The sequence below is a fragment of the Fopius arisanus genome, unplaced genomic scaffold, assembly GCF_000806365.1.
Source record: "Fopius arisanus strain USDA-PBARC FA_bdor unplaced genomic scaffold, ASM80636v1 scaffold00062, whole genome shotgun sequence".
NCBI classification, from domain to species: domain Eukaryota; kingdom Metazoa; phylum Arthropoda; class Insecta; order Hymenoptera; family Braconidae; genus Fopius; species Fopius arisanus.
Window position 1 is genome coordinate 662,558 of NW_011887801.1, and position 15,760 is coordinate 678,317.

General features: G+C 46.8%; 1 protein-coding gene across 4 annotated transcripts; it reads right to left on the bottom strand.

Moving 5' to 3' along the window:
- Window positions 1-244: 244 nt before the first annotated feature.
- HUWE1 (HECT, UBA and WWE domain containing E3 ubiquitin protein ligase 1) lies at window positions 245-15,465 on the bottom strand. Of its 4 annotated transcripts, XM_011308805.1 has the most exons (7): window positions 14,816-15,465; window positions 6,908-13,928; window positions 6,693-6,834; window positions 6,285-6,483; window positions 1,303-6,179; window positions 1,037-1,227; window positions 245-913 (listed from the first exon to the last, which is right to left on the bottom strand). In XM_011308805.1, exons 2-7 carry the CDS (start codon window positions 13,897-13,899, stop codon window positions 811-813), a joined length of 12,504 nt encoding a protein of 4,167 aa, XP_011307107.1. In that variant the 5' UTR covers window positions 13,900-13,928; window positions 14,816-15,465; the 3' UTR covers window positions 245-810. The 4 variants fall into 4 exon arrangements, with proteins under 4 accessions (XP_011307107.1, XP_011307106.1, XP_011307105.1 ...); XM_011308804.1 differs by having other exon boundaries at window positions 1,303-6,483; window positions 6,693-6,819; XM_011308803.1 differs by having other exon boundaries at window positions 1,303-6,483; window positions 6,699-6,834.
- Window positions 15,466-15,760: the final 295 nt, after the last annotated feature.

Genomic DNA, 15,760 nt, shown 5'->3' on the forward strand with positions numbered 1-15,760 from the left:
CGATTAGTTAGCATTCACACTTTCATACTTACAACGCGTCGATCTCTGCAGTCTTACGCTTTCACTTGGCCCGAAAATAAACAGGGAGATGGATAAAAAATAAAATAAAAGAACAAAGTACCCCAATTGATAATCGAGCTAATCATAATCACTGATCACTGCATGTCATCAAGTGCCAATATCTTACAACTTATTTCCTTGATGCGCTCGTATCCCTCAACGATCTAAGACGTCTACTTTATCATTATTTTTCAATTTTTCTTTATTAATTGCTTACAAATGAACTTAACTGTTAATCCTTACGACCGATTTCTTAACTAAAGTCTCCATTATTGTTTTTAAATCATTGTTTTTTTTTTCATTTCCTTCGCTATTTTCAAAGTCAACTTTAAGCTCTGCACAAACTTTTGCAAAAATTTACTTATTACCTTTTTTTATCGTTTTTTTTTTCAGTTTTTTTTTCTTCAACAAAATAAACTCTGACATTTGGGAAGCGTTGCACAGTGATTCAGTTATAATTACATCCCCCCAAAATGAGTACATGTATGTACATACGCTTTAGTTAATTATGTATATCCACCGATAACCGAGTGGAACTATTTATTTCGTCGGCTCGCGGTTTATTTATCATCTTGTCTTTTTTCTTCATATCGTGTAAAAAAAATATTTTAAATAACGAACGAAAGGATTGGCGTTCACATTGAATTTCATCGGTTGTTGTGAATTTTCTAGCCTTGGGGGTTGTGTTAATTCATGAAGTAATTGGGTTATTGTTTGCATCGGGTGGGTTTATCGCTTTTTAAATACAATTTATGCAAATCCAAATCCCTCGCTGCACTCGTGGATTGCTTTAAGTAAATTGCTACGCAGTTTATCGTATGTCTCGTAGACTGGCAGATCGAGTTGATTGAAACTGTAATTTAAATGATTTTTATGAGAAAACTCATTCAAAGTAATTTGTTGAGTAGCGAATAGGTAAAGGACAAGTCGATTTAGATAATTTCGATTTTAGACACATTAATGAGGGGATAATTACCATGTGTGTGCGGACGGTAATCTATCAGTTGAACGATCGTCCCGATGAATCTGGAATTTCTGTACACCATTCATGCCCTCCAGTGCTCCAAAGCCTTGAAGAGGGACCTTAGAGGTTCCCGTGACGAATTGAAGGAATTTAGCCCTATCGGCCTGATCGAAACCACGAAGAGCTCGCCAGAACCACTGAATCTATTAATTCCCCACAAAAAAAATATTAATTACACGATAATTACGAGTGATAACATCCACGGACTGTACAATTACCTGTAGTGAAGTGGGACTGTACTTGTGATACTCTGTGTTCGCTCTCAGATCCTCGATATCAACATTTGGCAAACCACTTATAAGCAATTCGAGTTCCTGCTCGTTGAATATTGAAATTAGTCGTTTGGGGATGATGTCGTAGAATCCCTCCAAGAATGAATTTAATTGTTTTCGAATGGCTCCCGTCATTTTCATTTGGCAAACCAGCCGAATGTACTCCAGCTTGGTCTCCTCGGTTACGACGATATTCCTCCCATTGGGAATTAAATCCCTGACATCATTGACCCCGAACTCATTGACCTCCGCCGAGAAAGTCAGCTCATACCCCAGATCCGTGATATTATTCTCAGTGAGATAAACAAGTCCCTTGTAAAAGCTGTAATCCTCGCTCTCCATATCGGTGTGTTTGACGAGAATTCCAAGGATGTGCTTGTAAAAGCTCCTCGTGAAGTAGCACTCGAGAAGTTTATTATCGTAGATAGCTTTCGCGATGACTCTCCCCACGAATTTATAATAGCAGAGATGATTAGGATTGCAGTGAGATGACGAGTTGATCATGTAAGTGACTCTGTCGCCAGGGCTAACAGTGAAAAGTGCATACATGGGGTTGAATATCTCCCTGGAGATGATAACGTACCACTCCCTGAGGAGTCCTCCAGCGTCCTGTCCCTCTTCTCCTTCAAAAACAATATAAAATCTGTTTTTCCACTCGTCAGCGTTCCTCCTGTGGAGCTCCCTGAAGGAGTCCTCGAAGACGTGACTCCTCCTCACGTGAACAGCGAGCTCCTCCCTTCTGATGCCCTCGTCCATCCTCTCGAGCTCAGTCCTGAAGTACCTCCTTTTGACGTCAAAATCCAAAACCCTCGTATGATCCACGAGGACACTGAAGGGCCCGTCAGCTAGATGCGTTGTAGTTTGCCTGAGTATTTGATTGAGAACAGTCCTGTGGGTCTCAGCAAACTTGAGGAACTTAAGCTGATCAGATGGCAAAGTCTTGGTAGGCGCTGGTGCGAGGTCCCAGGCTCCAGAATTATTTGATATTTCATTGGCAGATGTTCCATCTGAGTCGGAGTAAATAGGGGAGACTGGTGCCATATCGGCTACAGCTTCTCGAGTTTCATTATTAGTCTCGTTATTGCGATCCTTGGAGGAGGTGCTCGATGAGGAGTGCACCAGGAAAAATGCCTCCACAGCTGGCTGGAGAACGAGGACAGCGTGATGATCAGGAGTGTGTTCTAGCTCGAGGAGGCAAGCACTGAGAGTCTCCCATAAACTATCCAAGACCAGGCTCTCACTCAACAGTGGTAATGTCGATTTATCGTCCTCAGCCTTGGAGTTTGAGGGTTTTGGTAATTCCTGAACTGGTTGAGCCGTCTCCATAGCTGAATTATCAGCCGTTGCGTTATCGTCGACAGCCGACTCCTGCACTTGCGATGTATTCGCTGTCTCCATAGCAGTCTCACTCGTTCCAGGTGCACTCTCACTCTTCTTTTTGTTCGCCAGATTAACCGCTTCTCTGATCTGCACAATGACCTTGAGTATACGTAAGAAAAATGCTTGACTAGATGTCTTGCTGACGAGTGCACTCATTGAGGGCAACTGGAGGTCAGTGGCTGCTTTAATTTTAGCTGGGGCTGTGACGATGACATTGTCCATGGTAAATCTGTCCATGAGAATGCCTCGTGCTGAACCTCCACTGGTTGATGGCTGGTCCTCGAGTGAATTCCTTCGTTTCAATTCTCGGTTCAACACTTTGAGCTCTTTCATCAGTTCGTTGATATGTTCACAAACCATATTAGCTAGCTCCATGGCTCCTTCGAGTAGAAGCTTGAGGATTAATTGTCTGGTGGGATCTGGACAGTGGGAGAGATTGAGTAAAAGTGCAGTGGCATCCTCGAGACCCTCTTCAGAGCAACTTTTACTCGTGAGAACTTGCACTGCGAGCCTCAGGTGTCCCTCGGGAGCTGCCACACTCTGCTCCTTACTGGGCTCAACTTTTTTATTTTTAGTTGCATCCTGTCTTCTGTAGGGATTTACTTCAGTCAGTCCAATGGAGATGAGAGACAGTAGACGAAGAAGTTTGTCAGTCAGCTGGGAGCTCCTCTTGACGACCGACCAGTGGAGCATTGAAATTAATTGTCCAAACGCCGAGGACTCGAATGATGTGAGACTCTGCTCTGTCTCAGCACCAATTGCTGAACTGGAGTGTGTCCTGGCGACTGATTTCCCCTTCTTCGAGGCGCAAGAATCGAGCTTAAGCAGCATATCCCAGAAGTCTGGCATCTCTGTCTTCGTGGATTTCGATGTTGTTTTGCTCTTGGCTCCACTCTCTTCCTTGACACTTGACTCCTTCTCCTTGAGTTTCTCCTCCTCCTTCGATTTTGTGGGGACAAAGTACCCTGGAAAACTCTTGGCCAGTGATATCAGTAGCTCCAAGGTGTGTCTGCAAACAGTGGGAGCTGCCTGTGGATGAATAGCAATAATATTTCCCTGGCGATCAGCCTTCTTCGATCCATGTCTCACAATGTGAAAAACATTGGCTCGACATCCCAGAGCTGCATCGATGCTGATGTTCAACCACGACTGGAAATTATTCCTTGACTCTGACAATTTGGGGGAACAGTAGTCGATAGCTGGATGAACTGATTTCCTTTTGAATTTTCCAGTGAAATCAGTGAGAGCCTCTTTATTCTCATCATTACTTCTTTCCATAATATTCAAAAGGGCTCTAACAACCCACTCTCTAGTGCTTCCATGGTAGCAGAGATTTCTGATGACCCTGTGGAGCCTGAGAGTATTGATTTTCGGCTCGTCAACGAATAGCAGCACCAGAAGGCAAGCCATCGACTCGTGATCCAGCAGTTGTCTCCCACGAAGTCTCAATCCAGCACTTTGATGCCCTAGAGTGGTATCTCCTCGGTGATTCCACGAGCTCCACTGAGCTCGCGGTGTGACACCAGAAATTGCGTACCTCGGATTGCCTCGACCTCTTCCAGAGTTCCTGAGGATGCTTGAGAGGGTAGTGTTGCCCTGGCTGACGTGACTGAGAAATCTCTCCTGCATCATGTGACGATTTCTCGCTTCCCACTGCCTCCGTAGGTTCTGAGCTTCTTCAGCGAGGTCGGGGGGGAGTACAGACATCTGTGACTCCTCCATATCTGTGAGTATAGCTTGTCGTAGTGAGGGCTGAAGATTCTGGAAAAATGCAGCAGCATCCACAGGGTCTGCTGGATTTGCTGAGGCAGCGGCATGTCTCTGCTGCTCCAGCCTCTGCTGAGCCAGAACTTCCTCCTGAATAGCGGGAGGCAGCGCAGCAAGGAATTCAGGATTAACCTCCACTGGGCCTGTCACCTCTTCGACGACCGTGGCCTGAGCTCGTTGACGAATTCTCTGAAGCCTGAGTTGTTCAGCGATCACTTCGTCTCGCATTTCCTCGGGTAAAGCAGCCAAAAATGATGGGTCAACTCCATCAGGAATCTGCGATTCTGATGAGGACGTCTGCTGTCCTTCAGCAGAGTCCTGCGGTTGAGAATCTTGACGATTTTCTTGAGCAGTTGCTGTGTCCTGAATGGAAACCGGTGGCTGCTCGGATTGGGACTGTGTCTGTGGCTCTGGGGCCTGTGTGGACGATGGCGGCTCATTCACTGGAGCACTTTCAACTGTCGATGACGAAGCTGAAGCGTCCTGAGGGACATTAGCGTTGTTCTCTCTTCGAGATTGTTCGAGAGCCAAAAATCTGTGGACCCAAGCGTGAGGATCCCTCGACTCCCTGGGATTAACCCCGAGGGAATCCTCCTCAACGGGTGCTTGAGTGAGCCACGTGGTGGAACGACTCAAACTCAGTTCGTCAGGCTCTCGATTTGTCGTCAGTCTTCGCAGTCTTGTTGCCTCCTCAGCACCTGGCTGGAGTACAGAATCGAGAATACTTTCAGCCAATTCCAGCGTAGCATGATGATCAGCTAGTGATGATCGGTTCTCCTCGGGAGGTGGGGGAGGAGGAGGTGTCGGTGTTGAAGGAGCCCGGACTTCGTCCTCTGGGAGGGTGACCTCCATGTCCCCAGTGACCTCGATTATATTCTCATCACGATTACGTTCCTGTCGAACAGCCTCAACTGCTGCCTCCACAGCATCGGCAAGACGTCTTGAGACATCGAGGGCATCCTCGGCAGCCATCGGCAAAAGAGAGCCTGATGTCTGCTCCTGGTCGCTTGCTGTGGCATTCGTTGGATTTGTTTCACGTGGTTTTGAACTCTCCTTCTCTTTGGTTTCTTTATCTGTGTCCTTGTCAGCGTGCTGTTTCTTTCGTTTGTCCTTCCTCTCAGCTAGTTCGACATTTCGGTATTTCTCGAGGCCGGGAACGAGTTTGTGAACAACACCAACGCAGCAGTCTGGTTGAGAATCACCATCGAGCTGTTTGCTCTCCTCGATCCACCAGTGAAGTGCTGTGGGAATATTATTGAGAGTCGCTGCCAGACTCGGTCCAAAGAGGTACCCAGATTGATCGACAAAATCTATCTGCTCCTCCTCTTGATTCGAGAATATTCCCAGACCATTATTATCCATGAGGACGACTCTAGTATCCCTGAAGTTGGAAGCCAACATTTGAGTGGCTGATAGAGGAAGAGACTGAGCAGCTGGCACAAGAAGTCTTTGAAGTATAACAGGAGGATTTGCATTTCTCGAATTGGCCAGGTGGAGGTATTGAAATCTCCTCTGGCGAATAGATCTCTGGGCACGTGTACTCGCCGTATCTAAACTACCCTGGGCCATCAGCAATGGGTGTGAGCCAATTCCATTGGACTCTGACACTGATGGAAGATCTTCAAAAAGCCCCAGTGGCAGTGGAAAACCCCATGGATGATTCTGTCTCGTTGACGCTGGAGTAGTGGAATTGTTCTCGTGATTATCAAAATTATGTTGAATCATAACGACATTACTGCCGTCTCTCTCGGCTGATGGTAGCATTCTGAATATTCCCTCACCCACGTCCTCATAGTAGTCCATACCGTCTTCTTCGTAATTCGAGGAGCCCTCCTCCTCATCCTCCTCCTCCTCCTCGTTTTCTTCACCATCGTCATCCTCTTCCTCCTCCTCCTCTTCATCCTCGTCGTCCTGAACGTCGTCCTCGTTGTCATCGGATGGATTTGAATCTGAGTCTGAATCCGAACTCATCAGGTCCTCCTGGGAATTCAATTATTCGATTAGATTCAGTAGTCTTTTTTTTATTCCATAAAGATATTCAGGAGAATTCCTAGAGTTTATCATCCACGAGGTGAATATATCTGATGAAATAACGGGTTATTCGACAACGAAAATATGAGAATGTAAGAAACTCCAAAAATTCCCTGAACCTCCCTAATTTAATGAACGAATAAAAAAAGCGACGTTACTCTTACGGTTGTATCCCTGGTGGGATCGAAATCCCCTTCAGCATCTCTCATAGCGAGACCCTCGTCATCGATATCCATTGGTCGATGGGAACGGGACGTGGGTTCTTCTGCAACGGCAGAGCCGTCCCTGGAGAACAGAACACTACTGGATTATCAATACTGAGCCATTACCCATTACCTCTAAACCCCCCCCTCAACCAAGAAAATCGTCATACCTCTCGAGCAATTGATCCATGATGTCCTCCAAAGCAGCTTCATCCCCCTCCTCGTGCACCTGGCTCTCAGAGGTGGGCTCCAGGCTCTCAGCATTCAGCGATATGTCATGCTCAGTGTTCTCGGCATCTTCATTAGCCTCTTCTCCCACAGCATGAGTAGCCTCTGAAGTAGTCGTTCCAGTCTGATCGCCTATGGGCTCTTCCTGAATAGTTCTGTTTTTTGGTTTAGGGAATTTGTTGTTGACAGCCCCTGGCATGGGCTGATTTATGATCCTGGAGAGTGTCTCCAGTGGTTTCAAAGCAGCATTTATAGTGCCTGCCATATTGGGACTGGAGAGATCGAGACTGTGTGGAATTTTCGCCAGATCTGTTATGATTCCCTTCCGCAGCATGATTCTCACGATATAATTAACGTTATTGTACTGGTGAACCTTGAGTGGAGCTCGCAGTTGAGAGTGAGATGTAGGTGGGCAGCTGTCGATCATCGTGGATATGAGGCCAATGAGTAGCTGGAGTTGTGCATGTTTCTCAGAGCTTTCAGGCTGTGCCAGAGTTCTGGTGAGTGCAGCTTTGACTTCAGTAACGAGACTGGATTGAGCATCGGGGGAATGATTGCACGAGGCTATTGCAGCTATTAGCATCCTGGCCATGCTGCTGCATTGTCTATCCCCAGAGTTCTCAGGGGAAGCTGGTAGTAATTTGTCGAGGAGGAATGCCAGGGCAGAAACGTCCTCTGGGACCAGCTCACTTTGTCCAGCTCGGTAGCTGTGTTCGGTGATTAAATTAGCAACAGCTCCGTAGGATCTCACTGCCTCAGCTAACATTTTAAGAATAGCTGATTTAGGGAGGAGGGGCTTTTTTGCCTCCTCAGGCTCGACTTTTCCATTATTCAAGTAGTCACTGGACATCTTCAGGGGAACGATCTGATCATCGTCGTCGAGGGGCCCATTGGCAGTTGCATTCCCTCGAACTTCGTTGCGTCTTGATGTCGAGGAGACTCCAAGTGTTGTCGATGTGGATGTTGTTGTTTTTTTCTCGGGGCTGCCAGTGGGTGTTGGGGTATTATCGTCAGGGAAAACAGGCACCGGCTTGATGAGGGCGTCGAGCAGATCATGAATGACTGAGACAGCCACATCTTCAGCCATTGGCATTGCTGATGAGTGATTAGGGGGGAGGGCCCTCACCACCAGGCGATTGTCAACATCGTCCCTCTTGAGAACACTTATATCAACCCTGAGAATATTCTCGCAGACCTCTCGGTAGACCTCAGGATTTCTGCAGACGGCACTGCTGATTTGCCTTGTCATGAAGAGAATTTCTTTATAGGCAGGGGGTATATTCGCCTGGGTTCTGCTCCTTACGACCTTCTCCATCGCCAGACGAAGGGTTCGAGGTTCCTCCAGAGTGTGACGTATCAGAAGTGTACTCAGACTGATACACCCTATGAAACTGATTGCCTGAGTCATATCTAGGAGAAGCTGAACACCTCCCTCTCTAGCGAATACTTCAGCATTCTTGTAGTCTCGAGTCAATCGTAAACAGACTTTCATGAGAGCATGGAGTGTGTCCCTGTCAACTGGAATTGCCAGTAGTTTGACACAAGCCCTGACAATACTAGGAGCAATGCTAGGATCCAATCCCTCGATCACTGTGTTACGTTTATCCTCAGTGGTCACCTCCTCTGTATCCATATTAGAATCAGAACTCGAGCTCGACTCCTCAGTATTTGAATTCTGAAACTTGAAACCCATGGTAATGGGCCTCCTGTTGTCGCTGTCCTCATTTACTTGTGTCATGCAAGAGAATGTTATCAAGTATCTTCTCCTCGAGTAATTGATCCTTACACTGGATTCACCAGCCCAGTAAGCATCATTGATCAATCGATTATTAACCGATGAATAAGGCGTCCATTTTCCAGTGCTCAGATCGAACCACTTCCACACTCTATTGGTCACCTTGTGCATCAGTTGCTTCCTCTGAGTGAGAACAGCTACCTTCTCCAGACGATCGATTAAGAGGAGCAGTGGAGCGAGCCATTTTGGAGTTTTAGCTACCACAGGTTGACCGTCTTTGCTCTCCTTCGCAACTTTGTTTTTCATAGCTGTTAGTGGACCCTCACTGATCACCAGGAGACGAACCAGCTGATCGAGTATTCCACACTCGTTGACAATCTGGGCACATGGGACTCTCATCTCCTGGAAGGTCCCCTCGAAGAACAGAGTGTAGAGGTATATCCTTCCAGCAATTTTCGTCGCCTCCTCACATTCTATGAGTTTAGTTCCAGCATCTTCATCCTGGGAAAGGGCAATGCCTATCAAATGATCCATGAGCTCGTCGATCTCCTTGATGAGATGTCTCAGCATCTTATCCCTCCACTCATCCCCATTTCTCTTAGTTATTGTCACCAGAAGATCACAGACCCTGTAGACAGTATCAGGCATAAGATCAAGAAGATTGAGACACTGTTCGAGGGCAGTAGAAGTGAAATCGTCGATGGTTTCGGTGATTGGAGTGTCTCTGACAGGCTCCTCAGGCCCTGAAGCCTTTTTGGGATCGTTATCCCCTAGACTCATGGCAATAGCGTACATTATTTGGTCATCAACAAGATCCAGATCCATAACAGGCCCTGTCGATGTGTCCCCTGCAGGTGCTTCCGGCCTGCGAAGTGTAGCTGGATGAGACAGAAGGTAATCAGTGGCCTGTTCCACAGTCAAATTATGGAGAAGTGCTTCCACACAATTAGCCCTGCTGAATCCCATATCCATGAGCTGTCTTAGGTGCTCAGGATTTACATCAGCCTCAGGATCCTCTCTTCTCTCTGTGGTGGCTGTTCTAGTCGCTGCGGTTCCACTGGTACTCGTTCCCGATATTTCCTCTCCTCCTTCCTCCTCTTCAGTCCTCTCTTTGATAATTTTCTCACCTCTCAGGATATGCCTCAATATCGATAAAATTGACTCTGTCATCCTGGCCCCGTAATTCTTGAGGGGTTTCTTCCCCCACATGAGCATCACAGCGTCGAACGCCTTCTTGTGAACATTCTGGAGGTATTTTATTGGGTCAAATGATTTGTAAGGATTGTACACCCCTGTACACTTGGATAATCCAACGTGAGGAGAGTCTAGGATCGCCTTGGGATTGACCATCTTCTCCAGGAGCATTAGCCAGGCGTCGAGAAATTCCCCAGTGCCATCGGGCAGGTCTGGGTGTTCCAATCCCTCTGACAATGGAAATTGTCCACCCCCAGACAAGGCCCAACGAAAAGTGGAAAAGAATGCACTCTGTCCTCTCAATTGCACAAACTTCTGGAGCATGAGGTGATAAGGATGTCTTTTCTCATCGAACAGCATTGGAGAGGTGAATCCCACCGAGCAGATGAGGAATGTCAGCTTGAATTTTGGGATAGGCGAGGGTGGCAATTTGCCCCAGGAGAGGCCTCTGGTGAGGAGGCAATTCAGGGCACAGGCTACGCCACGTGCTGCAGAATTTGGAATTGTGGGCATCATTGGGAGCTGTTGACCACGCCTCTGTCTAATAGGTGAGCCCATGCAAAGTTTAACTAGGAGGCCAAATAATTCTGCCAATGCTCGTCCAAGCCGCGATGACGCCCCTAGCAGGGGCTTTATGTATTTCAACTGATGAGCACTGGGAGATGCTCGTCCAGTAGTGCTTGTACTCGGTTTATCATCAATTTCCATTGACACTGGAGGTGGATCAGTGCTCAATGCTTCCATCGCTGTTGTCATACCATTGCTGCCCATGTCCGCGGAGGTACTGGGCCAGGTCGATGCATCGGCATCTCGCAGTTCCGCTGGAATCAATTTATCCATGTCTTCTTTTCCAAAATCACAGCCTGGAGGAATGTTGTCATCGCTGCACAGGGCCAGTAGGAGAGTGCTCTCCCAGACAAGGGACATGTATAGCTCGGATAAACCCTGGAGAACAGACAGGCCCACCTCGGAGCCCCAGTGATTCATCGATAGATTTCTAATTTCTGTTTGACTCGTTCTGCACACGTGAACGAACATCACGACGTAGCCATGGGCTGCATTCATGGCATGGAGTAGAGGAGTCGCAGTGTCACTCGTGAATGCAGTCTCTAAGTTGGGGGCTGATGCGAGCTCGTGGAGAAGGACGGAGCCTCCTGGTGACTCCATGTGACTGTGAAGTGGTTTCAGAAGATTTAATACTTCATTTAACTGAAGTAGTCCTGTCTTCAAGACGAGGGGTTCATGAGCAAGATTGAGAATACTTTTGCAGACCGATGCGACTGACTGGGCAGCCTGGGCCACCGGATAATCCACCGGCAGATTAGGCAGCCCGAGAATCGACAGTAGTGGAACCAGCCCTTTCTGCGCAACGAATTCACGACAGTGATCATCAGTCGAGTTATTACTCAGTATTGCATCCACAAATTTCATGACATTGTGAATATAATCGACAAGAGCTATCGGTGTTTTTTCTCTAGGTTGCTGAGGAGGTGGTCCAGGTTGTACTGGAGAGGGTGAAGGTTGCTCCTCCCTGTGGGGATGAGAGCTAGTACTGGCTTCCTCCTCGTCCTCCTCTTCCTCGTCGCTACTACTACCACCTCCTCCTCCTCCACCTGCTCCATTATCCCCAACCCCAACCCCAACAGACTGTCCTGAGGACTGTCGACTACCAGAGCTCGAGTTCGATGGAGAGTTCTCTGATTTATTAGCAGCCCTGTAGCATACATACCTAGGATCACACCCTAGAACACAGAGTTCTTCGAGAAGTTTGATAATAGCTGCTGTGGAATCGACCTTCAAACTGGGCTGATGCCTCATAAGTTCGTCCATTGCATTCCCCAGGTTGGATGCTGTGTCCCCAAGGGGATCTGCAGACCTGCGCCTTCTCATGGCTGAGAGATACGTCGGTGAGATGAGTACCTTGAACAACTTCTCGAAAGGTCGTCGTTTGACGAAGGACTCGAGGCCCCTCTGGTTGAGACACAGTGCACTGAACACATTGGGAAGTGAGCCCAGCACTTCACGGGTCGCTGGCACATCCTTAATCAATAAAGCATGAAGGACAACATCGGTGAGTCCATTATCCTGCAGAGACGACAGCAGAGAAGGCTCTTGAAAGACGTAGACTGTCACCACGTCAATCGCCAGGAGGAACAATGATGGCCCGTAGTATTCTGAATTACTGATAATGTGTTTCAGTGAGGACGGCAGTTCACCCTCCATAACGTGCCTGATACTGTCCGAGAAGGCGGGATCCTGGATAGCCTTCTTCAAAAAATTCAGCATGGATTTTAAAAGAGCTGCTCTCTGAGGCAGACAAGTTTTGCCAGACCTCCCCGAGCCCTCAGTCCTCTGCTCTCCTTTATTCTCGAATTTTGAATTTGTATTTTCGTCCTCTGAAAACTCCATAGGATTCGAGGTTTCTTCGCGCTCATCGATGCTGCTGAGGCCGGAGGGTCCAGCCTCCTCAGGGCCCTCAGACTTATCCTTCATGGCCACAACTTCCTGATTGTACATGTGGGGCTCGATCTCGAATGGTTGCTCCTTTCTGCAGACGTTCACCTCCATGTCCAATCGATTTATGAAACTTCCTAGACCTCCGTGCGCCTGGAACCCTTGCATATCGATATTAGTGATGAGATCGATTACTCTGACAGCCCGTGTTACGAAGGTAATGTGTTCGAGTTCACTTCCAGGCCAATTGATAACCTTGAGAAGAATTTCCATCATGCCACAGGAAACGAGGGCCTCTCCCCCAGCTTCATAGCTCGCCAGATGATACAGAAAACTGAAGAGAGCAGTTGCCAGAGGTAAAGGAAAGAGCTGTCCATCGGGTTGCGGTGATGTGAGTGTTGTGATGCAGGTTCTGACGAGAACTGGGAGAAATCCGTGATAAGAGCTCGCTCCAGTGACATCTATAATCATATTTAGCCGTGACCCTGGTTTCTTAGGGAAATGTGGATTCCTGTCCAGGTGGATTATGCTGGTTAATGCTCTGAGAGCAGCTGCTCGAATTTCTACGAGATGTTGATGAGGCAGCTCGAGCAGCTCGACGAGTTCCTCGAGGAGTCCCGGATGCAGAAGGCTGTGGGCATTCTCCTGGAGAGCATGACTATACACTAGAACCGAGAGGGCTTGAAGTCTGGCCTGAACGCACTGCAGACGTCTGCGGTAGTCTGAGAAACTGTGAGCAAGTCTAATGTGAGTGAAAAGAGCCATCTGTCGATCCTGAGGTACATTGTAATACTTCAGAAGATCGTTCATTATTTGGGCTGGTGTTTTTCCAAGTTTGTCAACATTCTCGATGTGAATGTATGTAACGAGATTTGTTTGACTGGTTTTGCGAGAGCTGGGGGTGGTGGGTTGAGCCTCCGAGGACGTCGTGGGATTCTCAGCGTAGTACTCAAAGTGAAGTGTCGTTGCACTCACGGGGAAGGCCTTGTCCGGGTGCTCCTTGCAGCAGTCAGCCAGGCCAAATCCATTCTCCTTTCCTCCCCAGGATTCAGCCAAGTGATTCAATCGACTCAGCAGTGCCTGTCGTTTGTCATTATTCAAACGTGTGATGAAGTTACTGCGTTTGCTGAACATGTAGAGGAGATTGAGAACACCCAGGACCACGTGCATGTCACAGCTGGAGAGCAGGGTGACCAGGTGCTCCATGCTGTTGTAGAGGTGACGTGAAAATGAGTGCTCAATCAAAAGGGTCGTGAAGTGGAGGACCCAGAGGAGAAGCTCCTTAGCTTCTCTATTCTGAGGAAGATCGCACGCCAATTCCCAGGGATTGTCTGGGCTGCGGGCGCATGCCTCCTCGAGGATACTGTCACTAAGGTCCAGGACATCGATCCAGTGAAATAATTCACATTTTCCAAATGTCCAGGCGTCGATCTGCTTCAACTCCTCGAGGAGCTCGGTGTGGGAGCACGATCGCAATTTACTTATCAATGCCTGACATTCTGCTGGCACTTCCGAAGTACACTTCTTCAATCTGCTGCGATCGATCTTCATTTTGGAGGTTGTATTTGTCTAAAAGGGGTCTGAAATAAATAACAATAAAACCATCACGTTACCAATCTACAAATAATCGTTCCAAGATGCCATGATTGATGTCCTTACGAGTATTTTTAGACATCTTTCTATCAATAAGTTAACCTGAACCACTAGAAATAAAACTGATATTTCAATACCGATGAATATACTTGGGTAATTCTTTATTTGAAATTGTAATAGATTAACTCCGAGGAATAGGTAAAAATTGATGGCATTATTTCATGCAATAGGTGGCACATATCGACGTGCAAATTCAACGAGCCATGGCTGTTTCAATGTCACCCCGACGAATGGGAAAAACCGAACATCACCAGGGAATGTGGAGTCGCCATTTCGAAACGTCAACAAAATGAAAACTTTCTTTTTTTTTCCACAAGAAGTGAATACTTTTGCTCGCAGATGTTGCCTTATCGGTGATTTTCGTACGGGGTCAAGGATTCTCCCAGTGGAATTCCAACCTCTTTCGAGCACAAATCAACGGACCGAAACAGATTCACTGAGACACCTCAAACTGCACAGTCATTATAGGTTAGTGCAGCAATAAAAAAATGGGTTCTGAGAACAGTAAAAACTAGAGGAAAACTGTTGATGACGTCGAGGACTCCAAAACGTGGATTGAAACGAGAGAGAATTCCCTTGACACGCCAAATTGTTGATATATTTGAGCTAAATATGTTTTTATTCCATTTTTTTTGGCGTTGTCAATAAGAATGGCGGTTGGGGGTTTTCCCAAAAATCTCAAATGCCCTCACGAGATGCTGCGACATGCAGATGAGCTCCAGGATATCCAGGGGACCTCCCAGGACGGGGAAAAATTAGGATAATGCTAAATTTCCTGAATTATGAAGAATAATGACAAAATAGTAGAACTTACCTAATGACTCCTCACTTGAGGGTCACAAGCGTTATTGGCGACGTATCTCACTATTGATGACGTCCCTTTGTCTTCCCTCTTCACGATAATTCCGATGCAACTGTCAGGAACTATATTGAGGTGATTAACGAGCATTGCTGAGCAATACTCGATGATTTATTATTGTTTATGTTGAGTATGTTGGAAAAATCCGTCCGAAAATGATCCGGTGATTTTTACGTGTTCCAACACGCCTCCTGAACGTTCCTCCGTTGTGCCTCGTGTCAGGGGAATTCAAACTATTGGGGTGAAAATTAAACTGATCGCTACTGAACAACGATAAACTAGAATATCTTCCTGGATTGATTGATTTTTTTATTCCACTTTTCTCTGGAAAATTAGTGAGACACTGATTTTATCGTGGACTTTTTTCGCCAATGTTCACCGCCAATCTGAAGTGATCAACGCCATTTTGACAGTGTAGAGCATACTGCCACCACCAGTCGTCGCCCGATACTCGATTATTTATTTATTTTTGTTTCTAGAACGTTTTGCGGAATTCTTAGATCGAGATTTGTGGATTTTTCAAGTTGTTTATGAAATTGAGGATGGGTTTTTTTGGGTTTTTGGGGGCCTGGGGGACACTTGGTGTCTCGATGATGGGAATAATGTGCTTGATGCACCAGGTGTGGATTATTTCGACGAGAGTGCACTGTACTCGCTCCAACACTGAACACAACTGAACACACAAATAATCACAAACATGGGTTTTCAGACCTGAGAGTCACTTCGGTACCGATACCCACACATCCAAGCAGTCATGGATTTTAAATGAGGAATTATTTTCGCTTTTATGGGTAAAATGCCAGGGGTTTCCCCAGGAAGAAATCTGCATTTTTTTTCAATGGAAGAAAAAATACAATTTAAATGGAATTCAAATGGAGAATTTTTGTGGGGCTCTTGGGA